At 40.0% G+C, this 11,644-nt stretch overlaps 2 protein-coding genes across 8 annotated transcripts; both read left to right on the top strand.

Annotated features, from left to right (window-relative positions):
- Window positions 1-589: 589 nt before the first annotated feature.
- On the top strand, window positions 590-1,708 carry lenep (lens epithelial protein). Its single transcript, XM_026317849.2, has one exon. The coding sequence runs from the start codon at window positions 992-994 to the stop codon at window positions 1,184-1,186; it is 195 nt and encodes a 64-aa protein (XP_026173634.1). The 5' UTR covers window positions 590-991; the 3' UTR covers window positions 1,187-1,708.
- A 426-nt stretch (window positions 1,709-2,134) lies between these two features.
- Window positions 2,135-11,430, top strand: pbxip1b (pre-B-cell leukemia homeobox interacting protein 1b). 7 transcript variants are annotated; one of them, XM_026317184.1, is made up of 12 exons: window positions 2,135-2,258; window positions 4,286-4,362; window positions 4,782-4,854; window positions 4,949-4,998; window positions 5,318-5,714; window positions 5,877-5,951; window positions 6,663-6,908; window positions 7,093-7,116; window positions 7,631-7,683; window positions 7,995-8,108; window positions 8,340-8,574; window positions 8,812-11,430. In XM_026317184.1, the coding sequence occupies exons 2-12, from the start codon at window positions 4,312-4,314 to the stop codon at window positions 10,368-10,370; spliced, it is 2,877 nt and encodes a 958-aa protein (XP_026172969.1). In that variant the 5' UTR covers window positions 2,135-2,258; window positions 4,286-4,311; the 3' UTR covers window positions 10,371-11,430. The 7 variants fall into 7 exon arrangements, with proteins under 7 accessions (XP_026172969.1, XP_026172973.1, XP_026172972.1 ...); XM_026317188.1 differs by having other exon boundaries at window positions 4,779-4,854; window positions 8,340-8,430; window positions 8,815-11,430; XM_026317187.1 differs by having other exon boundaries at window positions 4,779-4,854; window positions 8,340-8,430.
- The last annotated feature ends 214 nt before the right edge of the window (window positions 11,431-11,644 follow it).

The raw sequence follows: 11,644 nt of genomic DNA, 5'->3' as shown, positions 1-11,644 counted from the left end.
ATCAGGCCCTGAAGTGGGCTCATATGCAATCTAGTCGCATACTGGAGTGACAGCTAGGTCAGTCAGACAATCACACACTGTCTGTTCCTTTGCTTATAGGTTAAAGAAATAGGAAATCCAGACTTCTGTCATTACTGTGTGTGCCTGTCATGTACTGAAACAGACCCATCTGACCCTCTGCATCATTAGTGAACTGGTTCTTTGTCATCAGTGTTCATCACAGTTGCCTTTGTTGCATGAAAATCCTTCCCAAATTTTGTTGTTGGTGATGGTGATAGTGTTGATGATGCTGTTGTACTTTTTAATTTGTGTTTTTTTGAAAGCCAAAGGTTACTTTAGATACCACTGTCAGATATTGATTTTTACTTTGTTTCTGATAAATGCTTTTGTTTTTAGGGAAACATGTTTACACCTGTATCTGAAAATATAGATTGCAAATATAAGTACATATATCATTCATCTCTCTTTGTGAGTCTGGCTTTTTAGATAATTGTGTATTTAGTGTTTATCTTATACATAAACAAATGTTAATAAACATCAATTTTTTCTATCAAAGTACATACAAAAAAATCAAACAACACAGCACACACTGCTAGAAGGCTTGTCACATGCAGTCCTGAACAAAGAGTGGAATTTAGTACTGGGAGTGTTTTGGAGCTACTAGAACGATCCTGTTTGTGAACAGGTGAGACTGTAACAGTACGGGGCTGATTCAGGGAATATTAGAGCTCAGAGAGAACGCATTTAATCAATCAGCAGATGTTTGACTGCAGGGAAGGGTCTGGAAAAAGCAGGATGTGAATGGAGACAGGCTGTAGTTCATATGGGAGGTTATAAGTAGAGGAGCTAACTGTGCCAGGAATACGGAGCGGACCTCAGCTGTTGCACGAGCCCAGTCCAATCTCATTTGTCAGACCTCACCTCTTACTTCTTCTCATCGATTTGCCTCTTTGTTGCCTCTGCCTGGTAGCTCCCTTTCCTCTGTGCAGTCATGCATCCCCAGCGTCCTCTTCCACAGGCCATGCCCTCGTCCTCTTTGGGACAGCACCTTCGGGACATGGCCATGGGTTTAGGAAGAGGCAAGAACTTCCTGGGAGGAAACTTTGCTTACAATTTCATCCAGTCATTCAAGGAGTGCCTTTATTTCCTACTCTGCTGCTGGTGCATCAAAGAGATCCTGGATTGACAGAGTGAGAGAGAGTAGATCAAGTGGTCAAACATTGATTTTTCCTGTTTGTCCTTGGGCTTCTGTAGTGTAATTTCAACCAGCTTTTATTACATCAGAAATCGAGTGTTTGATCAGTGGTGCTGGAAAAGCATTGGCAAGTATTAGTATTAGGAGTCTTGTCTCTTATGACAACAAACTACCACCTTATTTAACTGCAAACTAAAATCCTTCTAATTTACACAGTTTTAGTTGCCTACTTTTTTGTTCAAAGTTCTCAAATTTATAAAGCAGCACTTTCAGTGAGAAATTTACTAAATCCTAGAATTATTTCATGTGGTAATTTTTTGTTATCTCTGTTTTTCAGGGTCTAAAGGACTCTCTTATTGGGTTCCCAGGAAACACACACACATTTTCAGATGCTAGAAATTGTGGGACTGGTTCTGAGTTTCTTGCTTATCTGAAATCTTGAGGAATGGCATCCTTGATATTGACTGTACAACTCAAAGCTGTGTGGCAATGAATAAAGGAGCAAAAATATTACATTTATGTCTGCATTTTTATTTGTTTTGTTATAATTTGATGGTGAACAAATACTAATTTGGTTTAGATGCCACACATGTACTCAAGTAGCTTTCATGTGCCGTTTATTGAGACTTAACCTTGTGTTTATTTAATTCAAGTTTGCAAAACAGCATGTTTTTCAGGAGATCTTTTTATGATTCCGGTAATGATAGGAAAAAACATCCAAAAATATTTCCAATACTGTTTCCTAGCTGTTTTATAAGGGACAGGTAGTGTTTAAAAACAACCATAATGCATGTAAGATGTATGTTTTCATACTCGCCATCACCTGCATGTGTCAATCAACTTGGAAGCTTTCCCTGTGACGTACAGTGACACCGCATTGCTATTGGTCGAGCTCGATGGAGAAGGGCGGGTCAAGAGCCAACACCAGCTGTGATTGGACGACAGGCGCGTGGATCATAAAAACTCAGGAGGCACGTCCCAAGTTCCCAAGTTGGATGGGAAGACTCAGAAGTCTAAGAAACTGTGCCAGACCGCGAGGACTGAAGTAAACCAGCGGACCAGGGTAAGAATGGTCTCAATTGGCTCCATTTGCTGTTGTTTTTATTGCCGCCTCTTTCCTGTTTGTTCTTCCATTGTGTCGCCAACGTCGTTTCAATAACTTTTTCCTGGTTGCTCGATTGACAGTTGAAACGGTTGAAGTTTTATTAAATAGATAACTAAGTATCTAATTGCTTACAATTTGGGGGTTTTATTTGAAAGCTTTAGCAATTTAGCTTACTCACGCTGGACTTCGACATGTTTTTAAAGTGATTTTTCTTTACGTTTTGTTTTTGTCTGCGCCCATCGCCAAATGACATTTCCTGTCAGTCTTCACTCCTTCAGTAACGTGTTAACGTTGGTTCCATTTTAGTTAACTGCTTTGTCGCCATCAGTGTGAACTACTCTGTACAAGATGCTGTTTTTGCTGACAGCCTAAAATCTGCTGCCCTAATGGCTCGTTCTGTAGTTTATTCTCTTGACCTTTTTTGGTCATTTCCCCTGCTGAGACCTAGATCATAAGATTAGGCCTGCAGCTATAACCATATATGTGGCTCTATTTTGCTGCATGTTGCCAGTATTTCCAAGGGTTATTTATTTATTAGTTTGCTTCAAAGATGTATTACTACAGTGAGATCAGATATCTTCAAATATGCAAAGATGAGGTATGATGTAACCCATACTCCCAGAGATACAGGTTTAGAAGTTAAATTACGCATTCCTCATAAAGATCAGAATAAGAGCAGACTGTAAGGTTGTGAAAATCATTTTCTCTCTTTAAAGCCTTTGGCTTTGTGGTGCATTTAAAATAATCCTTTTAAAACCGTTTTTAGAACACATGGCTTCCTCTCTTGTGTTCCCCATGGTCATCTCCTCCATGCTCCCTCTTCCTGTCTCTACTCAATCTCTTGCAAACTATATTTAGCTGGTGTCTATTTAAGCCATTCCACTATATGCTCCACAATGCTCATTGGGCCCTAGGCTAGATTCAGTAGACTTCTCTTGGGAGACACTCGATTAGAAGACCTAAATTGCAGAGCTGGGAGAGAATTGGATTTGGTGAGTGAAGTGTGTCATTACCCAGACAGTGTGGTGTTAACCTAAGTGGTTTGTTCTTGTATTCGTTCTGTGCATTCGTTGAATAAAGCCAGACTACACTTAAGTAAATGTACATCTCTGTTATAACATCCTGTGCTGTTTGAAAGGAAAGGTTAAATATGGAACACCTGACACTTGTGTCTGATAAAGTGGTACAACTGAAATACCAGCCTGTGTTTCTGCTTCACTGTCTTTGGTTGCGTAGATGTTTTAGTCACATGTACTCCTGCAGAGGTAATAGATTAGACAAAAATGCTTCCACCAAGTCTTTTTCTATTACTGCGGAATGCCTTATTCCTTTGCAGCATGCAAATATGCAGTATACAGTTCAAATACGGTAGTTTGTAGACATCTAGTTAACAGACCAGTTGCTTTGAAATGGACAGCCCATTCTGGTGCTTGTATCTCCAGAATAATGCTAGCCTTAGTTACCCATGTCTCTGCCAAAACATTTCCCTGCTAGTCAAAAGCCAGTGTGTCCAAAAGGCCCACATCACACATAAACTACTAATGAAGAACTGAATTACCCCTGCCAGTTGGACTTCCTGTACACACATGTGCACACTCACACAGCAATGTGTTAGCAACACCTTACAGTAGGTCCTTTATTGCAAGAATGGGTGAGGCTCAGTAGCAAAGCCGTGTATTCAGATCATTTGCATGTGTACACAGAGGATGTAAATTACTAAAGACTGCAATACTCACACTGTCACTTTATTTGTTCAGTCCCCTGACCAAAACACCTGTTCACTTGGGGTTGTTGATTTAAAAAAAAAACACACACACACACACAATCTTGTTTTTCCTATACTGCCATATTTAAAATTTAGGGCCTAGCTTGGAGTTTTGATTTGGGGGTGTGAGGGCAGAGCCACATACAGGACCTTAATTTGATTTCTTCACAGTGAATCACTATTAATCATGTCATCTTTTGTCTATGTTCGTGTGTTACAGAAGACAGACAAAGCCTCTAGGGGGCCATGTCTGGCGGCAGCAGTGCTAACAACAGCTGGACCATCCTCACTCCTGAGGTATCACCACTCTGTGAAGAGAATAGGAATATGTGGAGTTGTTGTGCATGACCTAAATGAAAATGCATTATTTTTTTAAAAAGAAAACTCCTCCTAGAATGATTTCGTACTGGGTCACCTGAATATGGAGTAGATTCCTTTGACAGTTCTGTCTGTGTTTTTTGCCCTGAATTTAACTATTATTCAGAAACACAAACTGTCTGTTAGAAAGCATTGAGGGTAAGTTACACACTCACTGTCTTGTTCAGTGGCACCTTGGCAGTAGCTGTTTGTCACTGCTGAACGCATTGAACTCAGAAACAAACAAAAGATTGACTACATATTCAAATTAGCCTAAATTGTACCAAGAAATTATATCTAAATGATAATAATATCTGTGTGTCTATGTCTATGTCTGTTGTTTGTTTTTGTCCTAGGAGACTGTCCCTGTAACCTTGAAGCCTCTGGCAGAGGAGACAGAGCAGCATGAAGAAAGTCTTACATCTGCAGCAGGTGTTTGTCACAATAAATTTGATGATGAGGAAGTTATTTATGTCACAGGAAAAACACTTTTAACACACAAATTTCTATGTGTTTGTTGAGCCAGGCTCTGAGGTGAACCAGCTCGTAGAGAGATCCCATGTGGAGGGCCACTTGGTAAGCAGTGCACATGATTTTCTATTTGTAGGTCTTTTATTTTATAATTACACAATGGTCTAAGTTTATGCATTTATTCTGATTGGCCCTACAGTGTAAAGCCAGCGTATTATCCTCATTTTAAATAAGTCTTCATATCTGTAAGATGATGTAATCTAGCTGTTACATCTTTGGAAGAGGCAACAAAAACACAACAATAAAAAGCTCCTACTTGTTTGAAATTTATAGGCATAACTACTGAAACTGTTAAAAAATATAGTACTCTAAAGTGCTTGAGGGATGCTGTAAGGAATTTTAATCACCTGATTCTTATACATAGGTATCAGAAGATAAAACAGCAGAGCTAAGTGGAGACACAAGCATGGAGCAGCCCACCACTGATGCCTCTGTTCTCACCTCTTCAGAAGTCTCTGTCAGCTTTGTTCCTGACAGTGATGTACCCATCCATTCAGAGGGACAGCGTGCGAGCCCTGAACAGTCCAGCCCTGACCTCCCTGATTCATTCTCTGATTCCTACACCCATGTAATCCCTTCTTCTGACGAACCTGCGACTTCACTGCTGAGCACAGAAACTCTGGGAGGGGGACAGTTTACACACGAAGAAGAGAGGTTTGCTGAAGAAGAAACAACACACCTGCTAAATGGGGAGGAGCTACAACAGGAAGGAAAGGAGTCAGACCTATCTCCAGGGACAACAGACTTAGGGAAACAGGCGGGTAAGAACCCCATCAGTATTCATATAATCTAATAATAACCTCAGCATCATATTTATCATATATGTGTTGATATACACACTGCAAGAAAACCTCATGTGGTATTCCTGTATCATTTCCCTTTTATTTCGGACTCTAAGCCATATGTACTATTTGTGTTTGAAGTGTATTTGGTGGACCAGCTGGTTCTGGACTTGTTCAGTATCTGGGCCAGGAGGTTGTCTGGAGAGGCTGTGGTTGGTATGAGGAAGGGAGCATGATGTGATGTAGAAACTTCAATTTGCATGACACCCTGCAAAAGTGAATTGGCTTCAGAGGGACTGGGACCTTGAAAGTTTTTTGCAGTGTGGTGGTTTTGGTCTGCAGCACTATGTCTTGCTACAGCAGTCAAAAATTATCCCTTTTGTGCTCCTTTGTGCATTTCTTTCTTTACTGTCACCGAGTTCATTACAGTGCCCATTTATATTACCGTTACACTTACAAATGCAAATAATTTGGAAAAATTAAACCAGCACTGGTGTTTGAAACTGCCAGAACCTCCAAAATAAAACATTTACATCTTGTTTCAAACTGTTTATTCAACTGTTAAGCCTTTTAATGTAATAAGGAATGGCAATGGAGCAAATTAACCAGCTTGCCACAGCAGAGAAAATATAGAAGCAAATCCTATCTATAAGGGGTTTTGTCTCATACTGCACCATAAGAGTGGTTATAGCACTATAGCTACTGTGCTGTCAAACATCAACTCTGTAAGTGCTAGAACAAATTTGTGCCTAATAAATGTGCAACAGCTTTGTTCTGAAATAATAAATATCAAAAAATTAAATTGTCTAATTTACAATTTATGCTTTGGGAGTACCAATAAAATGACCATACCTGTGAACTGCGAGGTAATTGTCAAAATATACTTGTAACAGCAGCTTTTCATTTTCTTAACTTCCACGGTGCCAGACTCCCCTGTGGATTCAGAAGTAGGTGAGGAGAGAACTGAGAAGACAGGAGAGGAGGAAGAGCCAGAGGTGAGGAGGAGGAGGTCACTCTTAGCAACCCTGGAGCGGATTGGACGTTCAGAGGAGGAAGAGGAAGGAGAGGAAGAGTTTCAGTTGCCACGGCGAGAGGAGGAAAGTGGGTTCTCTCTGAACAAGTGCATCCTGGGTGCTGTCATTCTGTTAGGCCTTGGCACCATTTTTTTCTCAGGTAAGCATCATTATATGACCTGTAACCTGAAGGTTAACATTACATATTGTTTTGGCGGAACATATTGGTTTGTTTGTTAACATTCTTTTAGATGAATTTTAAAATAGGGTTAGACAGACGAAAGTGACAGTAGCAGCGGACTAGATAAAGGACGCTCTGAGACTCAGTTGTATTATACCTGCAGGTATCTTCATGGACCTGGATGAGGGTACGTTGTTTATGTGTGTAATGTGAATGTGTGAATGAAAAGTTTTTATGCCCCTAGCATGCATTTGAATGTGAATGTGCATGCAGAAAAAAACTGATTTATCGAAGCACTGCACGCTTTTACATGGGTGTGAGCCAGTGGGAGGGTGATGTATGCCCTTTTGCAGGCAGGCTTATTTGCTGTTGTTAAATGAAGACCTTGTACCACATCACAATAGCATAGATTAATCGCTTTAGCTTGAAGGCTATACCTTTTCTAGTCAAGTTAGAGGTTTATTAATTTTCTTTAGCCTGATCAGTGTAAAAACCTTGCAAGAACTTAGAAGACAAGGTAAAAGTTGAAACTTAAAATATGCAAATTTGGAGATACAAGGTTTTCAACCACCAATGAATATATTGTTTCTAACCTTTCATTTTGGTTCAAATTAAATGACATGATATATACATATATGCCCTTATTCTATTACCTTGATTTTTGTATTGGTTGCTTTCATTTTTTCAATATTGATTTGCAGAGAGCGACTATGCTACAAGGGAGCTGAAAGATTCAGAGATACCAGGAAAACAGGTCAGACTGATGTCAGTTTTACATTTTCTTTTTCTTCACGTTCTCACATGTTTATGCATTATATACACCACTGTGAGTACAAGTGTCAAGACATGACCCTTTAGTCTGATATTCTTAGTAGGAGACCACCCACAGCACTGGCAGCATTAGTGCTTTTGTCTACCAACGGTGCTACCCTGGACTTCTTTTCCTTCTCATCTCATTAACACCTACTATTCTCTCACTTTTGGACTCCTGTGTCTGGCAATAATAATTCTGAAAAGTCATCTCAATTGTCATTGTGTTGTGTTCTCTGTACAATTTGTTGACAGGAGTGGCTTAATCCAGAGGTTCCTCCATCTGCAATAGATGCTGAGAGTAAAGAGATTTTAAATAAGTTAGCCAAAGGGAACCAGCAGATTTCTATGCTACAAGCCCAACTTGAGGTGTGACTCCATTCTGTCTTGATCTCCTGTGTGTGTGTGCGTGTGTGCGTGTGTGTGCGTGTGTGCGTGCGTGTGTGCGTGCGTGCGTGCGTGTGTGCGTGCGTGCGTGCGTGCGTGCGTGCGTGCGTGTGTGGTATGAATATGTACATGAGTATGTTTCTGTGCATAAATGTGTCACTGAGTTTGTAATATTCTCAAATGACCCTTTTTTTCTGTTTTTTTTTTATTCAGGCACAGAAAGAAGAGCTAAAAGTAGCCAAGGGACAGGCAGCAGAGGGAGCAAAGGAGCAGCTGTGGTGGGAGGAAGTGGAGAAGGAAAACAGTAGGTTGAAGACAGAGATGGCATCTTTCACTGTCCTTCAAAAAGAAAACGAGAGGATGAAGAGAGAGCTGGAGTCTGTCCCGGCCCTACAGAAAGAACTAGAAACACTGAGATCCACTGTGACTGAATTAAAACTCTCCTCAGGTACAAAAGGACAGAGGGAGGAGATAGAGAGGGGATGTGAAGGAAAATAGAAAATGTAGAAGGATGATTAGAAAGAAGGGTCATTATTAGAAAGCTGGGGACAATGTCAATAATGTTGAAGGGTCATTGTTAGAAAGCTGGGGACAATAGAGAGCATTTCTCACTTTGTTCATCTATTTTCTCACTTGAATGCTCACTACTCATCTTTGTAGTTTTAATGACTTGTGTTTCTTTCAGCACTCAATGAGGCAGCTGAAGCTACTGTAAAGCCAGTTACATCGCCCCCAAGTGGTCAGCCTGAGGACACCAGGCAGGCCACTGATGGAACTGCACAAAAGCAGGCAAGGAAACCGTGGAGTGAACAGAAGGAGAAGAAAAAAGATTGGAAGAAGGATAAATATGACATTGGTGAGATAAAAGAGTCGAAAGGAAGAGAAAAATCTGACTGGACATATGGAGAGAAAAAGGATCACAAAGAAATAGGTAAATCTGAAAGGAAAAAGGGAAAACATGAGCAAGAAAAATTTGACAAGGATAAGAAAGATAATCAGAAGAGCCACGGTGATGAGACAGAAAAATGGACGGAGAAAGAAAAGTCTAGAAGAGGTGATGAAGGAAAGCCATGGAAGGCTAGGGAGGGTAAGAAAGAGTGGGTAGAAAAAAGTGAGAGAAAATTGAAGGAGGAGAAAGATAGGATAAAGGGAAAGCATGAGCAAGTGAAGGAAGGTAAACAGTGGAGGAGTAAGGAGAAGGAGGATTGGAAGGGAGGAAATGAACAAGGAGAAAGGCATAAGGCCAAGGAGGAATGGAAGGGAGAAAAAGAATGGAAGAAAATGAAAGATGGCTTCAAGGAGAGTGGCAAAGAAAAATGGGAGAAAAAAGATTGGAAGGAGAAAGGAGAGAAGAAGGAGTGGAAGAAAGATGAGTGGAAGAGCAAAAATGGCAAAGATCAGGGTAAAGAATGGAAAGGTAGGGGTGAAAGGAAACAATGGGAAGAGAATGAAAACTATGGCAAGAATCATGGTAAAGAAAGGAATGGAAAGGATGAGAGGAAACAGTGGAGAGAGAATGAGCGGAAAAATAAAAATGCTAAGGATGATGAGGATTGGAGGAGGAAGGATGAAAGGAAAGAGTGGGGAAATAAAGAAGAGTGGAAGAGAGGAGGGCAGAAAGACAAAAAGCACAATGCAGATTGGAAAAAAGACAGGTCAAGCTCTCAAAAACACAAAGAAGAGCACAAATTTAACAGTAATCACCATCATGACCACCATGAAGAGCAGGTGTGGGTAGATGGGAAGCCTCGTCACACACACCGCCAACCCTCCCTGGAACAGGCTGAGTACTGGGTCCAGCAGAGAGGCCGCCTCCAGCACAACCTCAAACCTCCACAGCACTGTGACGCACTGGAGAGCTGCGCTCAGGCTGAGGGGCTGCTTCCCGTCCCTTTACCTGAGTTCGAGGCTGTCCTCCAAACATACCTAGCCAAGGCAGAGGAGGTAGGGGTAGAGGCTTCCAAAAGAGAGGAGCTCAAAAAGCTGGCCACCGAGTTCTTCAAGGATGGAGTGTTCATTCATGACCAGATGAAGTTTCAAGATTTTGTGGAGGATATTAGTGATATTTTGGAACACATGGTGGAAGAGGGTGAGAATGGAGAAGAGGAGGATAGTGACATAGAGGAGGAAATGGAGCAGTTTGAAAAGGAAGTCATGAAAAAGTTTTCAGTGCCAGGAGCTGGAGAGAAAGAGGAGAGAATCAGAGGTGAGTGGAGGAAGGAGAGTGGACGAGGACGTCGCTGAAGTGAAAGAATTGATGGATCTGTCAACAGTAACTAAGAAGAATCATGAAAGATGAGGGGTAATTCAAAGGGAACATTTCTTATTGGACCACAAATGCTTACAACAACTTACATTTATCATCCTGTCACAGGATTTTGTTTTACCACTTTCACCACTGTTGTCCAAATGATTCAACTTAGAATTTAATTTCACTGTTTGGGGAAGTTTTGTATTTTCACCTGCACACACCTTAGTACACAATGGTAGAGAAAGGGCTTGAATCTACATTACATACTATAAATTACATGAATATTCACTGGTGTGAAAGTATTTTCTGTAGACAGTGCTATACTCTCCCTTTGCATAGAGGACATTAAATCTCTTGGACTGAACTGAATGTTACTCTGCTTTGATTTTCATCTCTAGAATAAATAGTGTTTAGTTTACACGTTCAGCTCTTCCTCTGCAAACAGCACTGTGCACTATTTAAGTCTACCTGTTCACTGATGAAGGCTGTGCCTACAGTTTACCATCTTTATGGATTAATTGCTTTAGCCTAACTTAATATTATTGAGTCAGTAACAGAATTTAAAAAGGCAGTGTGAAATGTGAACTGCTGAAAAATAGTTATTTAATGTCAGTAGAGACATTTATATTGGTTATGTTTCAACATTTGTACATATTGTAATAAATGTGTTTTAAGAGTTATACTGAAATGCAGAAATATATAGATGACATAATATAGATGAAAAAACAATTGGCAGGCAAATGTTGACATGTTGAGCATGTATGTCTATTTTCAGGTACAAAAAACATGCACTAAATGTTTTTAATTATTATTAAAAAATGCAACATTTGTTTTTTATTGATTAGGTTTGATGTGGCATTTTTTCTTTTTTGTTATATGTTTACGTGATAACTTCTGAAATGTTGCTAATTCAAGAGCCTGTAGCAACATAGAAAAGGTACCGAACCATATACTCTGTGGGCTTTATGGCAGCATAAACTTTGTATGTTAGGATGTTTATATTTTCCTGTATTATTGCCATTAGATCAGAATAATAAATTTGGTGCATCAGTATGATGAAAAACGTTGTATTTTTTCCCCTATGAAGTTATTCTAATATCTTCAAAATGTTATCTGCAAACATTGCGTTTATTTTATTAGATGCAATAATTTCCCCATCTCGTTCATACTTTACCTTTGGATTGGAATTTTGTTGGAGTTACAAGGCCTGATTGTTCTGCATCTTAAGAAAGAAAGTAAGTTATTTGATTTTATTTAATAATAATTT

This window comes from Mastacembelus armatus, chromosome 16 (genome assembly GCF_900324485.2).
Source record: "Mastacembelus armatus chromosome 16, fMasArm1.2, whole genome shotgun sequence".
In the NCBI taxonomy this organism is placed as follows: domain Eukaryota; kingdom Metazoa; phylum Chordata; class Actinopteri; order Synbranchiformes; family Mastacembelidae; genus Mastacembelus; species Mastacembelus armatus.
This window is presented reverse-complemented; position numbering and strand designations above follow the sequence as displayed.